This window comes from Hyla sarda, chromosome 9 (assembly GCF_029499605.1).
Source record: "Hyla sarda isolate aHylSar1 chromosome 9, aHylSar1.hap1, whole genome shotgun sequence".
Lineage (NCBI taxonomy): Eukaryota > Metazoa > Chordata > Amphibia > Anura > Hylidae > Hyla > Hyla sarda.
The window spans coordinates 174,444,949-174,471,383 of NC_079197.1; the positions used below are offsets into that span (position 1 = coordinate 174,444,949).

General features: G+C 51.6%; 1 protein-coding gene across 2 annotated transcripts; it reads left to right on the forward strand.

Moving 5' to 3' along the window:
* Positions 1-442: 442 nt before the first annotated feature.
* QPCTL (glutaminyl-peptide cyclotransferase like) lies at positions 443-16,950 on the forward strand. 2 transcript variants are annotated; one of them, XM_056540649.1, is made up of 7 exons: positions 443-603; positions 2,420-2,560; positions 3,448-3,735; positions 5,189-5,344; positions 16,050-16,149; positions 16,518-16,634; positions 16,709-16,950. In XM_056540649.1, exons 1-7 carry the CDS (start codon positions 520-522, stop codon positions 16,852-16,854), a joined length of 1,032 nt encoding a protein of 343 aa, XP_056396624.1. In that variant the 5' UTR covers positions 443-519; the 3' UTR covers positions 16,855-16,950. The 2 variants fall into 2 exon arrangements, with proteins under 2 accessions (XP_056396624.1, XP_056396623.1); XM_056540648.1 differs by having other exon boundaries at positions 444-720; positions 16,709-16,949.
* Positions 16,951-26,435: the final 9,485 nt, after the last annotated feature.

Here is a 26,435-nt window from a genome sequence, read left to right on the forward strand (position 1 = left end):
AAGCCCCTCCTCCATAGATAAGCCATATGGTGTGGGGGTCACACTTGTGTATAATTATACTGAGGGCGGGGTCAATTGTAGCCCCTCCTCCTTTGGTTACACGCTGTCGCTACACCCCAGTCACGTGACAGTGTCCCTCCCTCCTCTCAGGTGACAGTTCTACCTGTTACCATATGGCGGTTGCTGCTGCTGTTTCCTAGTGACAACAAGCAACCAGGCAGCCAATCAGCGTGAGCGATGTTTACGATGAGCTGTCAGTGCGAGGCTCCGCCTATCGCTTCTCATTGGTCGCCGATGCTGTATTTTGATTCCACAACTTTTGCCATGATTGGGTTAAACCGTTTTCTTTTATCCCCGCCCCCATTGCCAGGCCCCGACCCCGCGCGCTGATTGGCTGGTGGATTGACCAGGTGTTTGTACGGCTTCTATGTGTAGGCTCCGCCCCACATTGTTGATTGGCTGTGTGAGAAGCCGCTGTCCTCCGATTGGCTGTCCTCGCTCCAGTCATGCTCTTCTTCGATGTGTACCCGCCGCGCTGCCCGCGTCTACCGGAGCCCCGGGGGCCAAACCAGCAGCGTTTGGAGTCCGAAGCTGCGCTCCCTGGTGGTGCTGGGGTTGGGGGTGCTCATCGGTGCCGGCATATTACTGTGGGAAAGCTGGGACGTGAACTGGACGCCCCATAGAAATGAGAATGAGGGAGACACCCGCGCAGGGCAACAGGTGACGGGAGGGGCCACAGGGAAGAGCAGGGGAGTTTAGGAACTTGTTAATACGGGTGACCTGAGGGGTGACAGGTCCATATGGGGTGACCTGAGGGGTGACGGGTCCATATGGGGTGACCTGAGGGGTGACAGGTCCATATGGGGTGACCTGAGGGGTGACGGGTCCATATGGGATGACCTGAGGGGTGACGGGTCCATATAGGGTGACCTGAGGGGTGACAGGTCCAAATGGGGTGACCTTAGGGGTGACAGGTCCTCATGGGGTGACCTGAGGGGTGACAGGTCCATATGGGGTGACCTGAGGGGTGACAGGTCCAAATGGGGTGACCTTAGGGGTGACAGGTCCTCATGGGGTGACCTGAGGGGTGACGGGTCCATATGGGGTGACGGGTCCACATGGGGTGACCTTAGGGGTGACGGGTCCACATGGGGTGACCTGAGGGGTGACGGGTCCACACAGGGTGACCTGAGGGGTGACGGGTCCACACGGGGTGACCTGAGGGGTGACGGGTCCACACGGGGTGACCTGAGGGGTGACGGGTCCACACGGGGTGACCTGAGGGGTGACGGGTCCACACGGGGTGACCTGAGGGGTGACGGGTCCATATGGGGTGACCTTAGGGGTGACGGGTCCATTCCATATGGGGTGACCTGAGGAGTGACGGGTCCACACGGGGTGACCTGAGGGGTGACGGGTCCATACGGGGTGACCTTAGGGGTGACGGGTCCATTCCATATGGGGTGACCTGAGGAGTGACGGGTCCATATGGGGTGACCTGAGGGGTGACGGGTCCATATGGGGTGACCTGAGGGGTGACGGGTCCATATGGGGTGACCTGAGGGGTAACGGGTCCATATGGGGTGACCTGAGGAGTGACGGGTCCACACGGGATGACCTGAGGGGTGACGGGTCCATATGGGGTGACCTGAGGAGTGACTGGTCCACAAGGGGTAACCTGAGGAGTGACGGGTCCATATGAGGTGATCTTAGGAGTGACGGGTCCATATGGGGTGACCTGAGGAGTGACGGGTCCACAAGGGGTGACCTGAGGGGTGATGGGTCCATATGAGGTGACCTTAGGAGTGACGGGTCCATATGGGGTGACCTGAGGGGTGACGGGTCCACAAGGGGTGACCTGAGGGGTGACGGGTCCATATGGGGTGACCTGAGGGGTGACGGGTCCATATGGGGTGACCTTAGGGGTGACGGTTCCATTCCATATGGGGTGACCTGAGGAGTGACGGGTCCATATGGGTTGACCTGAGGGGTGACGGGTCCATATGGGGTGACCTTAGGGGTGACGGGTCCATATGGGGTGACGGGTCCATTCCATATGGGGTGACCTGAGGAGTGACGGGTCCATATGGGGTGACCTGAGGGGTGACGGGTCCATATGGGGTGACCTGAGGGGTGACGGGTCCATATGGGGTGACCTGAGGGGTGACGGGTCCATATGGGGTGACCTGAGGGGTGACGGGTCCACACGGGGTGACCTGAGGGGTGACGGGTCCACACGGGGTGACCTGAGGGGTGACGGGTCCACACGGGGTGACCTGAGGGGTGACGGGTCCACATGGGGTGACCTGAGGAGTGACGGGTCCACAAGGGGTGACCTACGGGGTGATGGGTCTACATAGGGGACGGTCGGGTTTGCTGGGTGTATGATGACTTTTAGTGACCTCCTCGTGTTCCTTAGATCCGCCCTAAGCCTCTGTCGTCCTCGCGGGTGAGGGAGCTGGTGGGCGCCATCAGTTTGGAGCGCATGTGGTCATCGTTCCTAAGGCCAATGCTGATTGAGCGATCTCCTGGGGGCCACGGGAACCTGCAAGTGAGAGAGGTAAGGGCACACTCTTCATGGTTGTGTGAGGGGCGCGGTCATGTGACGGTTGTATGAGGGGCGCGGTCATGTGACGGTTGTATGATGACGCAGTCATGTGACGGTTGTATGAGGGGCGCGGTCATGTGACGGTTGTATGATGACGCAGTCATGTGACGGTTGTATGAGGGGCGCGGTCATGTGACGGTTGTATGATGACGCAGTCATGTGACGGTTGTATGATGACGCGGTCATGTGACGGTTGGATGAGGGCGCAGTCATGTGACGGTTGTGTGAGGGCGCAGTCATGTGACGGTTGTGTGAGGGCGCAGTCATGTGACGGTTGTGTGATGACGCAGTCATGTGACGGTTGTGTGATGACGCAGTCATGTGACGGTTGTATGATGACGCAGTCATGTGACGGTTGTATGATGACGCAGTCATGTGACGGTTGTATGATGACGCAGTCATGTGACGGTTGGATGAGGGCGCAGTCATGTGACGGTTGTGTGAGGGCGCAGTCATGTGACGGTTGTGTGAGGGCGCAGTCATGTGACGGTTGTATGAGGACGCGGTCATGTGACGGTTGGATGAGGGCGCAGTCATGTGACGGTTGTGTGAGGGCGCAGTCATGTGACGGTTGTGTGAGGGCGCAGTCATGTGACGGTTGTATGATGACGCAGTCATGTGACGGTTGTATGATGACGCAGTCATGTGACGGTTGTATGATGACGCAGTCATGTGACGGTTGTATGATGACGCAGTCATGTGACGGTTGTATGATGACGCAGTCATGTGACGGTTGTATGATGACGCAGTCATGTGACGGTTGTATGATGACGCAGTCATGTGACGGTTGTGTGATGACGCAGTAGATGGTCTGTGACTTCCCTCCTGCTCACTTCCAGCTCATCTCCGGTCACCTGCTCTCACTGACCGCTCGGTGGACGGTAGAATTTGACCTGTTTGATGCGCTGACTCCGCGGGGCACCCTGCCATTCGGAAGTGTGATTGCGACGCTGGATCCCAAATCTCCGCGCCGCCTGGTGTTCGCCTGTCACCTCGACTCTAAATGGTTTCCTCTGGATGGGAAGGGGCGGCCATTTATTGGGGCTACTGACTCGGCAGTGCCCTGTTCTCTGATTCTGGAGGCGGTCACTGCACTGGATGCCCGGCTGAGACAACTGAAGGACAAGGTGAGCGCTGGGTCCGCACCCTCATTATCCTCCAGATCTTTTTTTTCCCCATTTCTCCAGGTCTGTTCCTTCACCCAATCATCTCTCTGAGCTCTACAGGCAATTCTTTCCCTCTCATGGCTTGGTTTTTGCTCTGATATACATTGTCAGCTGTGAGACCTTATATAGACAGGACTGTGTCTAAGCTCTACAGGCAGCTCTTTCCTCCTCAGGGTTTTTGCTCTGATATACAATGTCAGCTGTGAGACCTTATATAGACAGGACTGTGTCTGAGCTCTACATGCAGTTCTTTCCCCCTCATGGCTTGGTGTTTGCTCTGATATACATTGTCAGCTCTGAGACCTTATATAGACAGGGCTGTGTCTGAGCTCTACAGGCAGTTCTTTCCCCCTCATGTCTTTGTATTTGCTCTGATATACATTGTCATCTCTGAGACCTTATATAGACAGGGCTGTGTCTGAGCTCTACAGGCAGTTCTTTCCTCCTCATGGCTCAGTGTTTGCTCTGATATACATTGTCAGCTGTGAGACCTTATATAGACAGGACTGTGTCTGAGCTCTACAGGCAGTTCTTTCCCCCCTTATGTCTTGGTTTTTGCTCTGACATACATTGGTCAGCTGTGAGACCTTATATAGACAGGGCGGTGTCTGAGCTCTACAGGCAGTTCTTTCCCCCCTTATGTCTTGGTATTTGCTCTGATATACATTGTCAGCTGTGAGACCTTATATAGACAGGGCTGTGTCTGAGCTCTACAGGCAGTTCTCTCATCCTCATGGCTTGGTATTTGCTCTGATATACATTGTCAGCTCTGAGACCTTATATAGACAGGACTGTGCCTGAGCTCTACAGGCAGTTCTTTCCCCCTCATGGCTCAGTGTTTGCTCTGATATACATTGTCAGCTGTGAGACCTTATATAGTCAGGGCTGAGTCTGAGCTCTACAGGCAGTTCTTTCCCCCTCATGTCTTGGTTTTTGCTCTTATATACATTGTCAGCTGTGAGACCTTATATAGTCAGGGCTGTGTCTGAGCTCTACAGGCAGTTCTTTCATCCTCATGGCTTGGTGTTTGCTCTGAGCTGTGAGACCTTATATAGACAGGGCTGAGTCTTCCCAAATCCTGTCCAATCAACTGAATTTATTTTAGGTGGAGAAACATCTCAGAGATGATCTAGATCAGTGTTTCCCAACCAGGGTGCCTCCAGCTGTTGCTAAACTACTACTCCCAGCATGCCCGGACAGCCGTTGGCTGTCCGGGCATGCTAGGAGTTGTAGTTTTGCAACAGCTGGAGGCACCCTGGTTGGGAAACACTGATCTAGACTTATGTCCAGGCATTTATTTTTTATTTTTTGCACAATGCCGCAACATAAAGTGTAAAAAGATTGAGAAGGTCTGAAGACTCGTACGTGTAACTACAGCTCGGTATTTTTCACATTTTTTTATTTTTGTCCTCAGGGATCCCCCCTCACACTGCAGCTGTTTTTCCTGGACGGGGAGGAGGCGTTTGGTGATTGGACGGAGACGGATTCGCTGTACGGTGCCCGACACTTGGCGGAGCGTCTGCACGCCGAGCCTGGACCGGGAGGAGCTGCCAACAAGCTGGACGCTATTGTATGTGTGTGGGTTAAATGTAAACCAGTGTTTACCCAACCAGCCTGTGCCTCCAGCTGTTGCAAAACTACAACTCCCAGCCCTTGGCTTGTCCCGGTATTCTGGTTGGGAAGCACTGCTGTAAACATTGCTTAATGGTGGTGTAATTAGTGACCAGAATAGTGGGGAGAGGTGATGAGGTCACAGAGCATGCTCACTACACTCTCCTATAAGATGATGACCGTTCAGCTCCCTTTCTCTGCACAGAGCATGCTCACTATACTCTCCCATATAAGATGATGACCGTTCAGCTCCCTTTTTCTGCTCAGAGCATGCTCACTATACTCTCCCATATAAGATGATGACCGTTCAGCTCCCTTTCTCTGCTCAGAGCATGCTCACTATACTCTCCCATATAAGATGCTGACCGTTCAGCTCCCTTTCTCTGCTCAGAGCATGCTCACTATACTCTCCCATATAAGATGGTGACCGTTCAGCTCCCTTTCTCTGCTCAGAGCATGCTCACTATACTCTCCCATATAAGATGGTGACCGTTCAGCTCCCTTTCTCTGCTCAGAGCATGCTCACTATACTCTCCCATATAAGATGGTGACCGTTCAGCTCCCTTTCTCTGCTCAGAGCATGCTCACTATACTCTCCCATATAAGATGGTGACCGTTCAGCTCCCTTTCTCTTCTCAGAGCATGCTCACTACACTCTCCTTTAAGATGATGACCGTTCAGCTTCCTTTCTCTTCTCAGAGCATGCTCACTATACTCTCCTGTATAAGATGACGTTCAGCTCCCTTTCTCTACACCGGTTACAGAGCATGCTCACTACGCTCTCCCATAGAAGATGACAGCTGAGCTCCCCCCCCTCCCTCCCCTTTTCTGCACAGGCCACGAAGCATGCGTCCTACATTCTCCAATAGAAAATCATGCCCGCTCAGCTCTTCCTCTCCTGCACATGGCACAGAGTGTGCGGACCCCTCTTGTATATAAGATGGCAGCTCATCTTCTACCTTTTTCTCTCTACACTTACAAATCATAGCCGCTACTTTCTCCTTTGTGTCACTACTGTGTTCCGCTCCCTTTCCTTGAACGTCACAGAGCATACTCTCTGAACTCTACTACAGTATTTCCCAACCAGGGTACCTCCATCTGTTGCAAAACTACAACTCCCATGACAGCAAACGGCTGTCTGGGCATGCTGGGAGTTGTAGTAGTGGTACAGCTGGAGGCACCCTGGTTGGGAAACACTGCTCTACTGTATAAGATGATAGTTCTGCTCCCTTTCTCTGGACTTGTCACAGAGCATGCTCAGTACACTCCTATATGAGATGATGTCGGTCCAGCTCCCTTTCTCTGCCCGTCACAGAGCATGCTCACTACACTCTCCCATATGAGATGTCGGTTCAGCTCCCTTTCTCTGCACATGTCACAAAGCATGCTCACTACACTCTCCCATATGAGATGTCGGTTCAGCTCCCTTTCTCTGCACATGTCACAAAGCATGCTCACTACACTCTCCCATATGAGATGATGTCGGACCAGCTCCCTTTCTCTGCACATGTCACAGAGCATGCTCATTACACTCTCCTTTATGAGATGTCGGTCCAGCTCCCTTTCTCTGCACATGTCACAGAGCATGCTCACTACACTCTCCTATGAGATGATGTCAGTCCAGTTCCCTTTCTCTGCACATGTCACAGAGCATGCTCACTACACTCTCCCATAGATGCTGATAGCTCACCTCTTCCCCTTTCTGCTCAGGTCACAGACACCATCAAAAAAACGTATTTCTATTGACCAGACTCCTCAGCAGTCACACAACGACCTGGGCCTTTTGAGTTAGACACCTATCTCTATTTCTGTGTTTGCTGTGGACCTTTTCCTTGGTGGTCATACCACTCGTGGCCTTTACTATAGAGGACGACCTGGTGCGTGATTCTCTGTGTATCCACAATTGGTCGGGATTGAGGGCTGCAGAGCATTTTCATTAAAGGGGAACTCCACTGAAAACTTTTTTTATTTTATTTTTTCTAAATCAACTGGTGCCAGAAAGTTAAACAGATTAGTAAATTACTTCTGTTGAAAAAATTTTTTTTTAATCCTTCCAGTACTTATCAGCGGCTGTATACTACAGAGGAAATTCTTTTTCTTTTTGGATTTCTTTTCTGTCACCACCACAGTGCTCTCTGCTGACACCTCTGTCCGTTTTAGGAACTGTCCAGAGCAGGAGAGGTTTGCTATGGGAATTTTCTCCTGCTCTGGACAGTTCCTGACATGGACAGAGGTGTCAGCAGAGAGCACATCCTGTGAACACAACAGTTCAGTGTGAGCAGCGTGCGGGTGTGTCCCTTGTTGAGCTCCGCAAACTTCCAGCAGATCAGACCAGAGCAGGTGATCCATCCGCCTTCCCAGGAGTGTGTCAGGCTCCTGGGGAGAGCCTCCCTGCATGGAGCCCAGGGCCTCCACCTCCCGTTCTTCAAGGCTGGCGGGGGGTGGAGAGCAAACAGCAACAGCCATTCCGGCCGGGGGGAGAAGATCTGGCAGAGTCTGCAGCAATGCAGGCTCTGCACCCCCGGCAACGGTTGCCAGCCAGAGGACTGGTGAAAGAAAAGCAAGAAGAAGAAGTGTGGAGTTGTGGGCAGAGAGAGGGCCCAAGGAGTCCAGCGCCACCTACTGCTCCCGCATGGCCGCGCGGTTTGCTGAATATGATCGCTGTGGCAAGGAGCTGAAGTTGGCCAGACAAGATCTGCAAGGGGCTCAGAATCTGGTGAACACTGCGCCCAAAAAGAGCAGACCAGAGCTAAGAAGAAAGATCTCAGCACTGAAGGCTGAGATTGTGCAGCTGGAGGAGAGGAGAGCAGAGATCTTGGAGGGGAGCGGTCTCTTCAAGGAGAAGCTTCAGAACAACAACCGGTTTGCCGCCATGAAATCCCCAGGTAAGGTGGAGGTGGATGATGGGGAGAGTAGTGGCGGTGAAGAAAGTGTGGATGGTGAAGGCATAAAGAAGAAGGAGAATGTGGGAGAAAGAGCACAAGTGGTGGAAATGGATGTCTTGCCTGTAGCTACTCCCTATAACACCCAGGACAGCTACATAGAGCCAGCCCAGGTGGCGCTTCCATTAAGTGAGAGCGAGGAGGATGAACTGGAGAGTGAGGCTGGGGGATTACTGAGGGCGATTGTTATGCAGGAGTCCCCAGCCCACCTCCAGAACTTTACCTTTGGAGATGACCAGTGCGATGATGTGGCAGTAAAGCGTAAGAAGCAGAAGACTCAGGAGACAGTAAAGTACATGTTTGTCCCTTTCCAGCAGTCAGGGCCAGCTGCAAAGCTGGTTCAGGCTGCTGGGCCCCCCAGACTGCCAGACTCCGTTTCTGTAGTGGAACGGAGCCAGCATGGGGGGTACAGCATGGCGTCAGAAAAGGCTGCGGACGCAATAGCTGTAAAGCACACCCATCCTGCCGGTAGGGAGGGGAAGGATGGGCTCATGGTGGGCAGCTCTGGCACTGCAGGGCCGCCCCAGGGTGGCGGGGGGCGTGTCCCAGTGCCAGAGGCGAGTTTTGCTGCTGTGTGCTCGGGGGGCGGTTCCCCGAGAACTGTGGGCATTACCGGTGCTGCGGGGCACTCCCCTGTGAGGGGGGGAAGTGTCCGGGCACCGGTGGCGGAGAGCGGAGTGTCTGTGTGCTCGGGGGGCGGTCCCCCGAGTACTGTGTGTTCTGTGGGTGCTGCGGGGCACTCCTCTGTGAGGGGGGGGAGTGTCCGGGCACCGATATCCCCTGCAGAGCCTGTGTGGTTAGGCAAACCAAGCGATGGCGCTGTGGGAGGAGCTGGGGTGCGCTTTGAGGGGCAGCCCCAGACTCAGGACGTGTCATCGCACATGGAGGAGGAGTCATCAGTGTCGACCCCGGCAGCAGCAGCATCGACCCCAGCACAGAAAACCATAATAAGACCAGCAGTACTACAGGTCCCAGCCAGCCCAGAATCCATTAGGCAGGAAAAGAGTGGAGGATGTGAGAATGCTGAGTGTAGTAGAGGTGTGGATGTGAGGAGTGTAAGTGGAGTGAATGATGGTGGGAGTAGTAGTGGTAAGAATGGGAAGTCTGGTATGGATGGGAATAAAGATGGGAGTAGTGGTGTGAGTGGCTGTACTGATGGGTCTGGGTCTGGTCCGGCTGCCCCCCCGGTAGTGACTGCTCCTAGAAGTTATGCTAATGTCGCTGCCGGGGGTTCAGGTGGGTCCCCGTCTCCGGCCGGCTCTGGAGGCCACTTGCAACAGCGCCTCCTGGAGGCTCTGCGTAGGGGCGACAGGTCGATCCAGGTAGAGGGGAGGGGTGAGGTCGACCTGTCTTTCTGGATAGAGAGGCACGGTTTGGGGGCTTTCCGAGAGCGGAATGGGGAGGTGGTCTGGTCCCTCCCGACAACTGGGCAGGACAATAACCGTAGGAATGTGGTCCGTCTGATTTGGAGGGGCGAGGATGCGTGCCCGCCTCGCGCTAAAGTGGTTGAGCTCCTCCTCCAGATGGAATTCAGGGCATGTGACATCTTTGCCCTGATCCACCCCTACGGTTCGTCTGAGTTTGATGTCAGTTTCGTTCGGCCAGAGGGTCTCGAACTCTTCTGGTCAAACTACGAAGTTGCAAAAAACGAGCCCGGCTGGCGGGAGTTCGCCGTAAAGGCGATTTCCCGTCAGAATGCTGTCAAGAAGGTGACCGTTTTGACCCGTAACGAGTCACTTTCTTGTTATGATATCATGACCTGGCTTGGACGGTATGGGGATGTGACGGACATGCCCAAGAAAAACTTGGATGAGCACGGGATCTGGTCCGGGGCCTGGACGTTTTCCGTCAAACTCAAGCGTTCAGGGAGTACGGTTGCCCACATTCCGTCAGCCGCCTTCCTTGGACGTGATAGGATCCAGGTCTTCTACCAGGGGCAGCCTAAGGTCTGTCACAGGTGTGGCAGCCCCACCCACTTTAGCGCAGCCTGTACTGTGCAGGTCTGCGCTTTGTGTGGTGGGGTGGGTCATCTGGCCGCATCCTGTCGGCAGATCCGGTGCCACCTGTGTGGTGTCCTCGGACACCCTTTCAGCCGTTGTCCTAGCGCCTTCGCCCATGCAGCGGCCGCTCCAGCTGAGGAGAGCTGTGAAGTTGCCTCGGCTGGGGAGGGTACGGGCAGGGATGGGGGCGCAACAGGGCTAGTGAGGAGGAAAAAGGGCCCTGCCAAACTAAGGCGGGAGGAAAATCGTAGAAGGAGTAGGGAGCTGGAGAGTGCCCAGGTGGCGGGGGTAGCTTCAGTCCCTGCTCCTGAAGCTGGCCCTGTAACTGCTGAAGCCCTGGTGGAGAATGTGCTGGATGAGGAGATCAGGAGACTTCACAGAGAGGAAAGCAATATGGCCGACCCTTCCGATTCCTCCCACTATGAAAGTGTGGATGAGGAGAGTGGGGTGAGGCCCAAAAAGAAAGAAAAGGGCAAAAGGAAAGGGAGAAAGAAGAGGTCAGAGCCCTCTGAAGCTCCTGGTACTACGGGCCAGGTCCAAAGCGGAAGCCTGGCTGCCCCCCCTCTGATTGACCTGTCAAACCGGTACCTCGTCCTCGATACCATCTCCTCCCCCTCCTTGGAGGGGGAAGGTGAGGGCGGGGTGCCTCGGGAGAAAGAGCCTCTGGGGGGAACTGGGCCCTGTCCTGTTGAGGCACCTTCCTCAGAGGGCAGGGCTAGACCGGGGCCGGACGGACACGGGGACCTTATGGACCAATCGGAGTCTAAAAAAAGATGTAAGAGTGGTCCTGCCCTTTCGTCGTCTTCGGGGGATGAGGGGGCTAAAAAGAAGGGGAAAAAGAAATAAAGGGTGAGGCCATCTAATTCAATCACCCTGTATGGCGGCACTCACCCCATTGACGCTGGCATCTATTAATTGTGCCAGCATAAAGTCGGATACGGCTAGATTTGCAGCCTTTGATTTTCTCGGCCGTGTTGAAGCCGACATTTTGTATCTGCAGGAGACCAGGTTGTCAGATCTAGCCTCCCTGGTAAAAGCCAGGAGAGAGTGGAGGCGCGGCCCCTCCCACTGGTCTCTTGCGGCTGAGTCGTATAGTGGGGTGGCGGTCCTTTTTACCGCTCCTGTTGAATGCCGACGGGTTATTGAATTAGAAATGGGGAGGTGCCTGATCTTAGATGTCTTCATGAAGGGACAGGAGCTCCGACTCATTAACATCTACGCCCCGCAAACTAAGCGGGGCCGTAAAGATCTCTTTATGAGGATTAAGCCCTTTCTTTTTACGAGTCGGCAGGTGATCTTTGGAGGGGACTTCAATAATGTCACGAGGTCCCAAGATAGGAGAGGCTCCAATGGTCCGCTGACTTGCGATAGTGTGGCACTGATTAGCATAACTAGAGAAGCTCGCCTAGAGGATGCCCACATCCGGAGCCCCTCGGGCCACGCGGGTTTCACCTATCATCAAGGTAGTCGCAGGTCTAGAATAGATAGGTTTTATTTGAAGGAGGAAGCCGTCTCTTCCGCAGTGTCCGTGGTTGAGGTGGAGTTCTCCGATCACTGTATGATTTTGTTTTCCCTGAATGTTTCAGAGACCCCCCGGATGGGAAAAGGTTATTGGAAGCTGAATTCGTCCCTCCTGGAGGAAGCGGAGGTAAGACAGTCCTTTGAGGATTTTCTTCAGAGTCAGGTACCTTTACTGGATCTTTGTAGTAATAAGCTGGAGTGGTGGGAGATATTCAAGAAGCGGGTTGCGGGGTTCTTCCGCCAGCTCTCGAGCCTCAGGTCCCTGAACAGGTATCGCTTGTATCAGGGTCTGAGGAGGAAACTCGAGCTTCTCGTCTCGACTGGAGGTAGCCGAGAGGATATCTCCAGAGTGAAATCCTTGCTGATGAGGTGTCAGTACGATAGGCACGCATCTTTGGTTTTTGAGAGGGATTTCGGGAAGTACCGCTCGCCCGACCCTTACAGAAACTGTAAGATGTCAGTGAGTAGTAAAGTCATTTCAGGACTGATTGATAGTACGGGATCTCTGAATCGGTCCAGATCAGGGATCTTGGAGGTCGTCAGATCCTTCTACTCGCACCTCTTGGGAAGGAAGGATCTAGATCGAGACAGGATGTCGGCTTTCCTGGCTGAAACCATTCCTGAGCCAGGGGTAGACCCCTCTCTTGATGTTTTGGCAGAAGAAATCAGGGAAGAGGAAGTGAGACTGGCGATCGAGGGGCTCGCCCCCAAGAAGTCGCCAGGTCCGGATGGCTTAACATCCGAGTGGTACAGGACCTTTAAGGAGTCTTTAGCTCCCCTCTTGACTGAGGTATTCAATGAGTGTCTCTCCTCGGGCACTCTGCCGAAGTCAATGAGGAGGTCAGCCCTGATTCTTCTCTCAAAGGGTAAAGATCCTAGCCGGATTGGGAATTGGAGACCCATAGCTCTTCTCAATACGGACAGGAAGCTTCTGGCCAAGATACTGTTTAATCGGCTGGTGAAGTTTGCACCCCGGCTCCTTTCGGGGACTCAGCACTGCTCTGTTCCAGGCCGAAGCACCTTAAGTGCTGTCCTTAGTGTCAGGGAGGCAGTGGAGCGGAGTAGTGCGGGTTTCTGGAAGGGGTACTTGCTGTCCCTGGATCAGGCCAAGGCGTTTGATCGGGTGAACCACGAGTACCTCTGGTCCGTCCTCCTGAGATATGGCTTACCGAGTACTTTTGTTAATTGGCTTAAGATCTTGTATGCAGGGGCAGAGAGTTTCCCGCTGGTGAACGGTTGGTCTGGCCGCTCTTTTGAGGTGGGGTCCGGAGTCCGTCAGGGTTGTCCTTTGAGCCCGCTTTTATACGTGTTCGCAATCGATCCCTTCGTCCGGAGGGTAGATTGTGGGCCGTTGGCGGGAGTCGGGATGAGTCTGGCGGAGCTGGATGTCACCCAGAGAGTGGTGGCGTACGCTGACGATGTCACTATTTTCGTCTCCTCACAGGAGGAGGTCGATGTGGTGATGTCGGAGGTGGACCGCTACTCGGAGGCATCCGGGTCCAAGATCAACCGGGATAAGTGTGAGAGTCTCTGGCTGGGAGGGGGGGATCCCACGTTTGATCTCCCGGACACCCTTCCAGGGCCCCAAGAATCAGCAAAAGTCTTAGGCATCACATTCGGCCAGGATGATTATCCCACCAAAAACTGGGATGGTAAGCTCCAGGATGCCGCTCAGAAGGTGGACCAGTGGAAGGTTTGGTCTATGACCCTCAGGGAAAGGGTACACCTGATCAAATCGTACCTGCTCCCTTTGTTTATCTATCTGGGCAGTGTATGTATCTTACCAGAGGCTTACTACACTAGGATCTACAGCCTGTTTTTCCAACTGTTATGGGGGAACAGGATGAACCTAGTCAGGAGGGAGGTTACGTACCACACGAGGAGACTAGGGGGTTTATCTATGGTAAACCCTGTGGTGTTCTTTACGAACACCTTCTTGAAAGCTAACATCGCAAACCTCTGGAAAGAGAGGGCTCCTCCGTGGGTACTCTCCTGTAGGGAATGGTTTCGGCCTTTCTTCCAGGAATGGGAGAGAGGAGGGCGAGTGAAGGACCTCCGCACGCCCCATGGATATCTTCCGGCTTATGCTACCCCGACTCTGAAGGCGATACGTCGGTGGGGTCTGGGAGTGTGGGAGATCGGGACCCAGTCAAGGCAGTTCCTTGACAAACGGGTTCTGTTGACCCATTTCCAGAAGCCTCTGGCGCTCAGGGACTGCCCAGGTCGGGATCTGAGGGTGGGGTTGTACCTTTTAAACATGAAAAGGATCCCCCAGAAGTTTTGGGACTTGGCCTGGCGCTGCTTTCAGGGGAAGCTATATGTAAGGGACAACCTGAAGTGCAGGAACTCTGATGACCGGGGATGTCCCCGAGAAGAGTGCGGGGACACGCTGGAAAGCATGGACCACTTCCTGCTTCATTGTCCCTTTAATATAGGGGTTTACAACAGGGTGGGCGCTTCCATTGGCTGGAGTCAACTTGCCGGCCTAACCTATCCGGAGTGGGCTTATGGGGCATTCAGGAACCTGGGTGGCCGAGATCGGGGCACTTTATTCTTAGTTAGTTTAGTGGTTAGGTACTACACGTGGAACGCACGGTGTTTAGTGTCGACCCAACAGAAAATCCTCTCCGAGGTGGAGGTCTGTAGGAACATCACCGGTGACCTCGGGAAGATCAGGTCTTTGGAGTATGGCAGTCTTGGTACCAGTAGGGCTTCTCTCCTGTGGAGAGGTTTTTCTTTTGATGTGCCCTAGGTACTAGACCTTTTTAGGTAGAGTACCTTTATTTTGGTTAGGGGCAGTGTTATAGGGATAGTGATAGGGTGAGAGCAGGGTCAGTTTTAATGGAGGGATAGAATTAGGGAAAATTGTAGGGGGGAGTTAGGGAAAGAGTTTAAAATTATTTTGATGTATCAAGTCTGCCATCCTTCTTCCTGGTGGTGGGCTAATGCATGCACACGCTAGCTTTTTGTTTTGTTTTAAGTTGATATGGTATGAAGGGCTTACAGGCGACCAAACTTGGGCCTAAGGTAGCTTTGGTTTAGTGTGTATATGTTAGTGTGTATAAGTTTGTGTGTAAGTTGGTTGGGAGGAGTGCTAGGTGGGGAGGGTATTTGTGGGTGGTGGTGTTTTGCTTTTCTTTTGGGGACCTGACATGGGTCAGTTAGGGACAGGACTTTGTGTACGAACGTTATGGACTCTGACCCATGTGCAGGAGGGGTGGTGTGGGAGTGGGTACAGTTTTAGTGTAGGGATTTTGGTAGGGTTTTCTATTGTTTTTGTAGGTTTTCTTTAGTGTATCTATATTTCTTTTTAGTTAAATACTATATTTTTATGTTCATGTGATTTTGTATGTATATTGTTTATATATTGTTTTCATTTTGTTTCTATATTACAGCATTACAGTAGTCATGGCAGTCGGACCAGTTATTATGTTACGTGGTTTACTTGATTTTATCATGTTGTTACGCTGTTTATTTTATAAAAAATTTTTTAATTCTTTTTTTTTTTTTTTTTTTTTTTTTTTTTTTTTTTTTTTTTGTAGCCAGGTAGTGCTAAATTTTATGTTTATATTTTGCTAAGCCAAGTTGTGCTTTTTTTTTTTTTTTTTTTTATTTTGTGTTTCCCGAATATGGATGGTTTTGAGTTGTAGCCAGGTAGTGCAAAATTTTATTAATAGCCAAGCGCTATTTTTATGTTCATTTTTGGTATGCGTGTGAGTGTGGTTCGGTTAGGTGGGTTGGCATATTTTAGGTTTTTGTAAAGCTGGGCTGGCCGGTTAGGCAGGGTTTTGTTTTTGTTCTTTGGACCAGTGTATTTCTTATTTATGTTATAGCTGGTTAAGCTTGTTTTGTGTTTTTGTATAAGTTTTGTACTTTTATAATAAAAAAAGAGTGTCAGCAGAGAGCACTGTGGTCGTGTCAGAAAAGAAATCCAAAAAGAAAAGAATTTCCTCTGTAGTATACAGCTGCTAATAAGTACTGGAAGATTATTTATTTATTTATTTATTTTTTTTTTAATAGAAGTAATTTACAAATCTGTTTAACTTTCTGGCACCAGTTGATTTAAAAAAATAAAAAAAATTTCCACCGGAGTACCCCTTTAAACATCTATTTTTATAGGTAACATTCAGCAAGCTTGACTGTATCATCCCCCTCTGTAGACTCTACCGTTTTTACCCTCCTGTCTTTGCTTCTCCTCCAGGATCTCTTTGTTCTCCTGGATCTGCTGGGAGCTCCGGAGCCGCTGATCCTCAGCCATTTTTCGGAGACTCGCGGTCACTTCATGAGGCTCTTCAGTCTTGGTGAGTCCCGGGAGCGGTAGGATTTGATCTGACTTTGCTTTGTTTTAGGGGTACGTTCACACTACGGAATTCTCGCGGTGTGAACTTAACATTAGTGTGAATGGGTCTTCCGCGAGACCCGTTCACGCTGCGGACAATTCCGTCGCTGAAACTGTTCCACGCACAGAAAGAACATGTTCATTCTTTGCACGGATTCCGCGAGCACTGCATCGCCGTCAATGGTGATGGCTCAGTTCCCCGCGGCCCTACCGCCAAAGTATTTTTGGTGACAGCTGCCACCAGACGGAATCTCCGCTAACTACATTAAGCGAGCGGAGATTCCGCAGTGTGAACGCACCCTAATGGTTTGTTTTCTTTCCTGCCCCTAGAGAAGCGACTTCACGGCCTCGGCCTCCTGGACGCTCATCGCCTGGACAATCCTTACTTCAGACCGGACTTGTATTTTGGGCCAGTTGAGGACGATCACGTTCCGTTCCTGCGGCGAGGTCTGAGCTCCTCCTGTGTTCTCTTCGCTCCCTGATCCCTTCCCCCCGCTCATTGTGTCTCCTCTCTCACGTAGGTGTGCCCGTGCTTCACGTCATCTCCACACCGTTCCCTGCCGTCTGGCACACTCACGATGACACTGAAGAGAACCTTCACCGGCCGACCGTCACCAACCTGTGCCGGATCTTTGTCGCCTTCCTGGCTGAGACCTTGGCTCTGTGACAGCCGAACTGCAGCCTAAGACTGATCCCTGACCACTGTCTTGTGCAGTGTTTCCCAACCAGGGTGCCTCCAGCTGTTGCAAATCTACAACTCCCAGCATGCCCAGACAGCCGAAGGCTGTCTGGGCATGCTGGGAGTTGTAGTTTTGCAACAGCTGGAGGCACCCTGGTTGGGAAACACTGGTCTAGTGATACAATCCTGATTTTTCAGCTTCCAGAGCTGAAATCTCCCAGCATTCCCTGCGAATTCATGGTACTTTACACGGCTGCTTCTCTTTATTATTGGTGCTTATAACTGCTGGGTGAGGACAATGACTCCATTAATGTCAGTGATGCCGGGAACTCCAGCCTACAGACACTGGAGCACATCACGGGTATAATATATATATATGTTTTATATAACTGGTGGTCACATGACTGTTATAATGAGAAAAGTCACATGGGCAATGGACTCACTAAATGTGTGGAATAAAGGAGAACAATTATTGTATTCTACAATCACACTGCGCCCCCCGGTGTATTTACTGAGAAATGACACAGGATATTATTAAGGATCAGTACAGGATAAGTAATGTAATGTATGTACACAGTGACTTCACCAGCAGAATAGTGAGTGCAGCTCTGGAGTATAATACAGGATATAACTCAGGATCAGTACAGGATAAGTAATGTAATGTATGTACACAGTGACCTCACCAGCAGAATAGTGAGTACAGCTCTGGAGAGAGGTTGGGTGTGTCTGAGCTCCTGTTACTTCCAGACTCTTCCAGTGAAGCAGTGATTTCCATCCGCCCCTCCCCAGGTGTGTGGCAGATACCTGGGTAGAGGGTTTTCCTGCTATGGAGCCCCAGGAGGCTTCACCTTGCACTCCCCGTACCCGGCCGGCGGTGGGTGCAAAGGAAAATGTGACGGCCAGCAGCCAGGATGGGGTGAGATGATCCACCAGGGCCCATCGCCATGTGGGGCCCCCTCCCCCATCCCCAGCTGGGAGCTGCAAGGCTTCCAGCAAAAGTTCCTCTGGGAAAAGAAGCTCATCCAGGCAGAGGAGTGGAGTGAAGGCTTCTACCTCAGGCTCCTCAGAACCCCAGCAATGGGGGGTCAAGGGGCCAAGGGAATCCCTGGAGACTTTCGGATCTAGAATCCAGGCAAAGATGGCCCAATATGAACAGCTTGGGAAACAGCTTCGTGGTCTTAGAGAAGACATAAAGTTTGCAACTTACCAGGCGGATACAGCAGCCAAGGGCAAGAGAGCAGCGTTCACTGCAAAGGTGAGAGCACTAAAGAAAGAGGTGGAGGAGATTGTGCAGCTGAGAGCAGACATTGTGGCTGGAGCCGGCTTCTTCAGTGAGAAGATTCTTAATGAAGAGAGGTTCCCCAAAAAGGGGGTCTCCAGAGGTTCAGAAAAAGATTGTCACCAAGATGAGAGTGAGGAGGAGGAGGAGATGGAGGGAGGTGAGGAGGGGGATGTGAGTGAGGGGGATATGGACACGGGTTCTGTTTGTACCACCACCACTGTTACCCCAGACCCCCCACTTACCCTCAGTGCGGACTATATAAATCCAGCTCAGGTGGCCTTACCTCCCTCCAGTGAGGATGATGAGGATGGCAGTGACTGTAGTGATTGCAGCGGCTCGGCAGATGGGGGTCTCCTGCGGGCAATTGTTATGCAGGAGTCCCCCACCCGTCTGGAGAACTTCACTTTTGGTGATGATTTGGGCCCAGAAGAGAAGGGGAAGAGGAAGAAAGTGAAGGGCAAGAAGAGGAAGAAGGCACAAGGAGTGAAATTTGTATTTTCTTCTTTCCAGCAACCTGGGTCGGCTGAGAAGTCAGCTCAGTGTGCTGGGTCCCCCAATCTGCCAGACCCCGTTTCTGTAGTGGAGCGGGGCCAGCATGGGGGATACAGTAGTGCACCCAAAATGGCCGCGGGTGCTATAGAAAAAAAAGGGCACCCTCCGGTGAGGGGGGAGGGTGTCCAGGCACCAGAAAATGGCGGCAGTTTCTCCCGTTCAGGGGGCGGTCCCCGGGTTGAAGTGAGCGGTACAAGTCCTGGCGCTGCAGGGCACTCCCCTGTGAGGGGGGGGAGTGTCTGGGCACCAGACCTTGGTGGTTCAGGGGGCGGTCCCCTATGTGCGGTTGGTACCGTTTCTGGCGCTGCGGGGCACTCACCTGTAAAGGGGGAGGTTCCCTGCACGTCAGCTGCAGTAGGCGGGGCAGGAGTGCGTCCGGAGGGACAGCTCCTGCCAAAATCCATGACTTCGTGTGAGGGGGCGGTGCCATCCATATCAGAGGCGGAGCCTGTGTCTGCACCCCAGAAGACTGGAAATGCAACCTTAGTCCTGAAACCGGCGACCCTTATACATAATGCAATAGACCCAGCCAGCCCAGCCTGTAATATACAGAGTGTAGGCAAGAGTGAAAGTGAGAGCAAAAATGTGTGGAAAAATGGTAATGTCCAGAGTGTGAGTTATGGTAGTGCGCATGGGAGGAGTTGTAGTAGCAGTGTGGATGAGGGGTGTGCAAGTGGGGTGCAAGAGAGAGGTGCAAGGGGAGTGCAAGAGAGGGGTGCAAGGGGAGTGCAAGAGAGGGGTGCAAGTGGAGTGCAAGAGAGGGGTGCAAGTGGAGTGCAAGAGAGGGGTGCAAGTGGAGTGCAAGAGAGGGGTGCAAGTGGAGTGCAAGAGAGGGGTACAAGTGGAGTGCAAGAGAGGGGTACAAGTGGAGTGCAAGAGAGGGGTACAAGTGGAGTGCAAGAGAGGGGTGCAAGTGGAATGCAGGTGAGGAGTGGTAGTGGAATGCCAGAGAGAGGTTTGACTGACACCTCAGCTAAGAACAAGGGTCCTGGTTTGGGATCTGGGTCAGGTCCTGGTTCGACTGCCCCCCCGGTAGTGGCTGCTTCTCCCAGAAGCTATGCCAGAGTCACTGCCGGGGGATCAGGGGGATCCCCATCTCCATCTGGCTCTGGGGGTCACTTGCAACAGCGCCTCCTGGAGGCTCTACGTAGGGGAGACAGGTCAATCCATGTAGAGGGAAGGGGTGAGGTTGACCTGTCTTTTTGGATAGAAAGACACGGCTTAGGCGCCTTCCGAGAACAAAACGGGGAGGTGGTCTGGTCCCTCCCGACATCCGGGCAGGAAAGTGGCCGTAGGAATGTGGTCCATTTAGTGTGGAGGGGCGAAGATGCATGTCCGCCTCGGGGTAAGGTGGTTGAGCTCCTCCTCCGGATGGAATTCAGGGCAAGTGACATCTTTGCCCTGATCCACCCCTACGGTACTTCCGAATTTGACATCAGCTTCGTTCGGCCGGAGGGTTTGGAACTCTTCTGGTTGAACTATGAGGTGGTGAAGAGTGAGCCCGGCTGGCGGGATTTCGCCGTAAAGGCGATATCCCGTCAGAATCTGGCCAAGAAAGTGACCGTATTGACACGTAACGAGTCACTATCTTGCTATGACATCATGACCTGGCTCAGCCGATATGGGGATGTGACGGACATGCCAAAAAAGAACTATGACGAACATGGGATCTGGTCTGGGGCCTGGACGTTTTCCGTCAAACTGAAGCGTTCGGGGAGCACTGTTGCCCACATCCCATCAGCTGCTTTTCTTGGGAGAGACAGAATCCAAGTTTTCTACCAGGGGCAGCCCAAGGTCTGTCACAGATGTGGCAGCCCCACCCACTTTAGCGCAGCTTGTACCGTGCAGGTCTGTGCACTGTGCGGTGGGGTAGGTCATCTTGCCGCATCCTGTAGGCAGATCCGGTGTCATCTGTGTGGTGTCTTAGGACACCCTTTCAGCCGTTGTCCTAGCGCTTTTGCCCGTGCGACGGTCACCTTGGCTGGGGAGAGCAGTAATGTTGCCTCAGCTGGGGAGGGCACGAGTGCGGGTGAAGGTGCAACAGGGTCAGTGAAGAGGAAAAGTCCCGCCAAGCTGAGGCGGGAGGCTAATCGCAGAAGGAGCAGGGAACTGGAGAGTTCCCATGTGGCAGGGGTAGCTTCTGACCCTGCTCCAGAGGTTAGTCCTGAAACTGCTGAGGCCCTGGAGGAAAATGTGCTGGAGGAGGAAGCGAGGAGAATCTGTGGAGAAGAGGGCAGCAAGGCCGATCTTTCCGATTCCTCCCACTTTGAAAGTGTGGATGAGGAGGGTGAAGAGCGGCCAAAAAAGAAGGGCAATAAAAGGGGAAAGAAGAGGTCGGAGCCCTCTAGTCCCCGTGCTACGGACCAGGTCCCAAGCGGAAGCCTACCTGCCCCCCCTCTGATTGATCTGTCTAACCGGTTCTCTGTCCTTGATGACATCTCCTCCCCCTCTTTGGAGGGGGTGGTCGAGGATGGGGTACCTGAAGTGGGGGAGCCTCCGGGGGGAACTGGGCCCTGTCCTGATGGGGCAATTTCCTCAGGGGATGGGGCCAAACCAGAGCCAGACGGAGATGGGGATTCAAAAATGGACCAATCAGAGTCTAAAAAAAGGCTAAAAGAGAAAGAAGCCTCCTCGTCTGGGGATGAGGGGGTAAAGAAAAGACAGAAGTGAGGGGGTTAGGGCCGTCTAACTCAATCACCCATGATGGCGGCACTCACCCCATTGACGCTGGCATCTATTAACTGTGCCAGTATAAAGTCTGATACGGCTAGATTCGCAGCCTTTGATTTTCTTGGCCGTGTTGAAGCCGATATTTTGTATCTGCAGGAGACCAGGTTGTCAGATCTTGCCTCCCTGGTAAAAGCCAGGAGAGAGTGGAGGTGCGGCCCCTCCCACTGGTCTCTTGCGGCTGAGCCGTATAGTGGGGTGGCGGTCCTTTTTACCGCTCCGGTTGAATGCAGACGGGTTATTGAGTTAGAAATGGGGAGGTGCCTGATCTTAGATGTCCTCATGAAGGGACAGGAGCTCCGGCTCATTAACATCTACGCCCCACAAACCAAGTGGGGCCGCAAAGATCTCTTTATGAGGATCAAGCCCTTCCTTTTTACTAGCCGGCAAGTGATCTTTGGAGGGGACTTCAATACTGTCACAAGGTCCCAAGATAGGAGAGGTTCCAATGGTCCGCTGGCTTACGATAGCATAGCTCTCAATAATATAGTTAGGGAAGCTCGCCTAGAGGACGCCCACATCCGGAGCCCCTCAGGCCACGCGGGTTTCACCTATCATCGAGGTAGCTGCAGGTCTAGGATAGACAGGTTTTATTTAAAGGAGGAAGCCGTCTCTTCCGCAGTGTCCGTGGTTGAGGTGGAGTTCTCCGATCACTGTATGATTTTGTTTTCCTTGAATGTTTCAGAGACCCCCCGGATGGGTAAAGGTTATTGGAAGCTGAATTCGTCCCTCCTGGAGGAAGCGGAGATAAGACAGTCCTTTGAGGATTTTCTTCAGAGTCAGGTACCTTTACTGGACCTTTGTAGTAGTAAGTCAGAGTGGTGGGAGATATTCAAGAAGCGGGTTGCGGGGTTCTTCCGCCAGCTCTCGAGCCTCAGGTCCCTGAATAGGTATCGCCTGTATCAGGGTCTGAGGAGGAAACTCGAGCTTCTCGTCTCGACTGGAGGTAGCCGGGAGGATATCTCCAGAGTGAAGTCCTTGTTGATGAGGTGTCAGTATGATAGGCACGCATCTTTGGTTTTTGAGAGGGATTTTGGGAAGTACCGCTCGCCCGACCCTTACAGAAACTGCAAGATGTCAGTGAGTAGTAAAATCATCTCAGGACTGATTGATAGTACGGGATCTCTGAATCGGTCCAGATCAGGGATCCTGGAGGTCGTCAGATCCTTCTACTTGCACCTCTTGGGGAGGAAGGATCTAGATCGGGACAAGATGTCGGCTTTCCTGGCTGAAACCATTCCTGAGCCAGGGGTAGACCCCTCTCTTGGCGTTTTGGCAGAAGAGATTAAGGAAGAGGAAGTGAGACTGGCGATCGAGGGGCTTGCCCCAAAGAAGTCGCCAGGTCCGGATGGCTTAACATCCGAGTGGTACAAGACCTTTAAGGAGTCTTTAGCTCCCCTCTTGACTGTGGTATTCAATGAGTGTCTCTCCTCGGGCACTCTGCCTAAGTCAATGAGGAGGTCAGCCCTGATTCTTCTCTCAAAGGGTAAAGATCCTAGCCGGATTGAGAATTGGAGGCCCATAGCTCTTCTCAATACGGACAGGAAGCTTCTGGCCAAGATACTGTTTAATCGGTTGGTGGATTTTGCACCCCGACTCCTTTCGGGGGCCCAGCACTGCTCTGTTCCAGGCCGAAGCACGTTAAGTGCTGTCCTCAGTGTCAGGGAGGCAGTGGAGCGGAGCAGTGCAGGTCTCTGGAAGGGGTACTTACTGTCCTTGGATCAGGCAAAAGCATTTGATCGGGTGAACCATGACTACCTCTGGTCCGTCCTTCTAAGATATGGCTTACCGAGTACTTTTGTTAATTGGCTCAAGATCTTGTATGCAGGGGCAGAGAGTTTCCCGCTGGTGAACGGTTGGTCTGGCCGCTCTTTTGAGGTTGGGTCCGGAGTCCGTCAGGGTTGTCCTTTGAGCCCGCTGTTATACGTGTTTGCAATCGATCCCTTCGTCCGGAGGGTAGATTGTGGACCGTTGGCGGGAGTCGGGATGAGTCTGGCGGAGACGGATGTCGCCCAGAGAGTTGTGGCGTATGCTGATGATGTCACCATTTTCGTCTCCTCGAGGGGGGAGGTCGATGTGGTGATGTCAGAGGTGGACCGCTACTCGGAGGCTTCCGGGTCTAAGATCAACCGGGATAAGCGTGAAAGTCTCTGGCTGGGAGGGGGGGATCCCACATTTGATCTCCCGGACACCCTTCCGGGGCCCCAAGAATCAGCAAAAGTTTTGGGCATCACATTCGGCCAGGATGATTATCCCACCAAAAACTGGGATGGTAAGCTCCAGGATGCCACTCAGAAGGTGAACCAGTGGAAGGGTTGGTCTATGATCCTCAGGGAAAGGGTACACCTGATCAAATCGTACCTGCTTCCCTTGTTTATCTACCTGGGCAGCGTATGTATCTTGCCAGAGGCTTACTACACTAGGGTCTACAGCCTGTTTTTCCAACTGTTATGGGGGAACAGGATGAACCTAGTCAAGAGGGAGGTTACGTACCGCACGAGGAGACTAGGGGGTTTATCTATGGTAAACCCTGTGGTGTTCTTAACAAACACCTTCTTGAAAGCCAACATCTCAAACCTCTGGTCAGAGAGGGCTTTTCCGTGGGTACTCTCCTGCAGGGAATGGTTTCGGCCTTTCTTCCAGGAATGGGAGACAGGAGGGCAAGTGAAGGACCTCCGTACGCCCCATGGATATCTTCCGGCTTATGCTACCCCGACTCTGAAGGCGATACGTCGGTGGGGTCTGGGAGTGTGGGAGATCAGGACCCAGTCAAGGCAGTTCCTTGACAAACGGGTTCTGTTGACCCACTTCCAGAAGCCTCTGGCGCTCAGGGACTGCCCAGGTCAGGATCTGAGGGTGGGGTTGTTTCTTTTAAACATGAAAAGGATCCCCCAGAAGTTTTGGGACTTGGCCTGGCGCCGCTTTCAGGGAAAGCTATATGTGAGGGACAATTTGAAGTGTAGGAGATCTGATGACCGGGGGTGTCCCCGAGAAGAGTGTGTGGACACGCTGGAAAGCATGGACCATTTCCTCCTTCATTGTCCCTTTAATATAGGGGTTTACAACAGGGTGGGCGCTTCCATTGGCTGGAGTCAACTTGCCGGCCTTACCTACCCGGAGTGGGCTTATGGGGCATTCAGGAACCTGGGTGGTCGAGACCGGGGCACTTTATTCTTAGTTAGCTTAGTGATTAGGTACCACACGTGGAACGCACGGTGTTTAGTGTCTATGCAGCGTAAAGTCCTCTCCGAGGTGGAGGTCTGTAGGAACATCACCGGTGACCTCGGGAAGATCAGGTCTTTGGAGTATGGCAGTCTTGGTACCAGTAGGGCTTCTCTCCTATGGAGAGGGTTTTCTTTTGATGTGCCCTAGGTACTAGACCTTCTGGGTAGAGTACCCTTGTTTTGGTTAGGGACAGTGATGTAAGGGGACAGGGTTAGGGTGATAGTAGGGTCAGTTTCTATTTTAGGGATAATGGTAGGGTGAGAGGTAGGGAGGTGTTAGGGAAAGTATGTAAATTTTTGTATGTATCAGGATTGCCATCCTTCTTCCTGGTGGTGGGCTAATGCATGTGCACCATAGCTTTTTGTTTTGTTTTCCGATGTTTAGGTTATGAAGGGCTTACAGGCACCGAACTTGGGCCTAGTGTGGGTTATATTGTTTATGTATGTTATAAAGTTGGTTATGGTTAAGTTGGTTGGGAGGAGTTCTAGGTTGGGTGGGTGTATTTGGTGGGTGGTGGTTTTCTTTTGGTGGACCTGGCATCGGTCAGTCGTGGCTGGACATTGAGAACTGTGGACTCTGACCCATGTACAGAAGGGCGGGTAGTGTGGGTGAAGGGATAGTTTAGAGTAGTATGTTTTATTGTATATTTAGGTGTGTTTCCTGTATAATAATAGGTGTGTATATAGTGTATATAGTTTATATGTATAAATTGTGTACATTACATGTAATTACTATAAAAATATATATATTAATTTTATTTTTTTTTTATTTTATTTTTTTTAATCTTGATTTGTGAATTATATATTGTTTATATTGTGTTTATAGTAGAGATAGAAATGGCAGTCGAACCAGATGTTATTTTTGTAGTAATTTTTGTATCCAGTTGTGGTTTAGGTCTTGTGGGATAACGTATAAAACTAATGTATATATATGTGTGTGTGGAAGGGGAAAAAAAAAAGTGTGTGTGTGTGTGTGTATATATATATATATATAACATTTGATGTGCAGTGGGAGTGTTTTCGGTTTGTAATATGTGATTTTTCCCAAGTTTGGGTGTTTTTTGAGTTGTAGATTAATTTATCTTTATGCCTTTGTAAAGTTATGGATCTGTGATGCATGTGTGTGGCATAGTATTATTATTATTATTATTATTATTAGTGTTATTATAAAAAAAAATATATATATAATAGTTTACCAAAAAAAAAAAAAAAATACAAAAAATAAAAACATTAAAAAAAAGGTGTGTGGTGTGTAGTGGGAGTGCTTGTTGTGTTTTCTGTGTGTTTGTGTTTTTCCCAAGTCTGGGTGTTTTTGAGTTACAGCTAAATAGTGCTATTTTTATGTTTCTTTTTTGGTTATGTAAGTTGAGTATGCATGTGAGTGTGTTGTTAGATATTAGGTTATGTAAGGTGTGTTTCTTTTTGTTAGGAAAACTGGGCTGGCCGGTTAGGCAGGATTTATGTTCTTTTATTTTAAATGTAAAATTTTGGTTTATGTTATTTCATGTTGCTGTTTTCAGTTATGGCCAAGTTGTGCTGGTTTTGTGTTTTTGTTATGATTTATATTTTTCTAATAAAAGATCTACAGGATATATCTCAGGATAAGTAATGTAATGTATGTACACAGTGTCCTCACCAGCAGAATAGTGAGTACAGCTCTGGGGTATAATACAGGATATAACTCAGGATCAGTACAGGATAAGTAATGTAATGTATGTACACAGTGACCTCACCAGCAGAATAGTGAGTACAGCTCTGGAGTATAATACAGGATATAACTCACG

Excerpts from the sequence above, each read along its gene's own strand:
- QPCTL (XM_056540648.1), top strand. The coding sequence starts at position 520 with ATGTGTACCCGCCGCGCTGCCCGCGTCTACCGGAGCCCCGGGGGCCAA. Across the intron at positions 721-2,419 it reads ACACCCGCGCAGGGCAACAG|ATCCGCCCTAAGCCTCTGTC; the intron begins GTGACGGGAGGG and ends CGTGTTCCTTAG. Across the intron at positions 2,561-3,447 it reads GGAACCTGCAAGTGAGAGAG|CTCATCTCCGGTCACCTGCT; the intron begins GTAAGGGCACAC and ends GCTCACTTCCAG.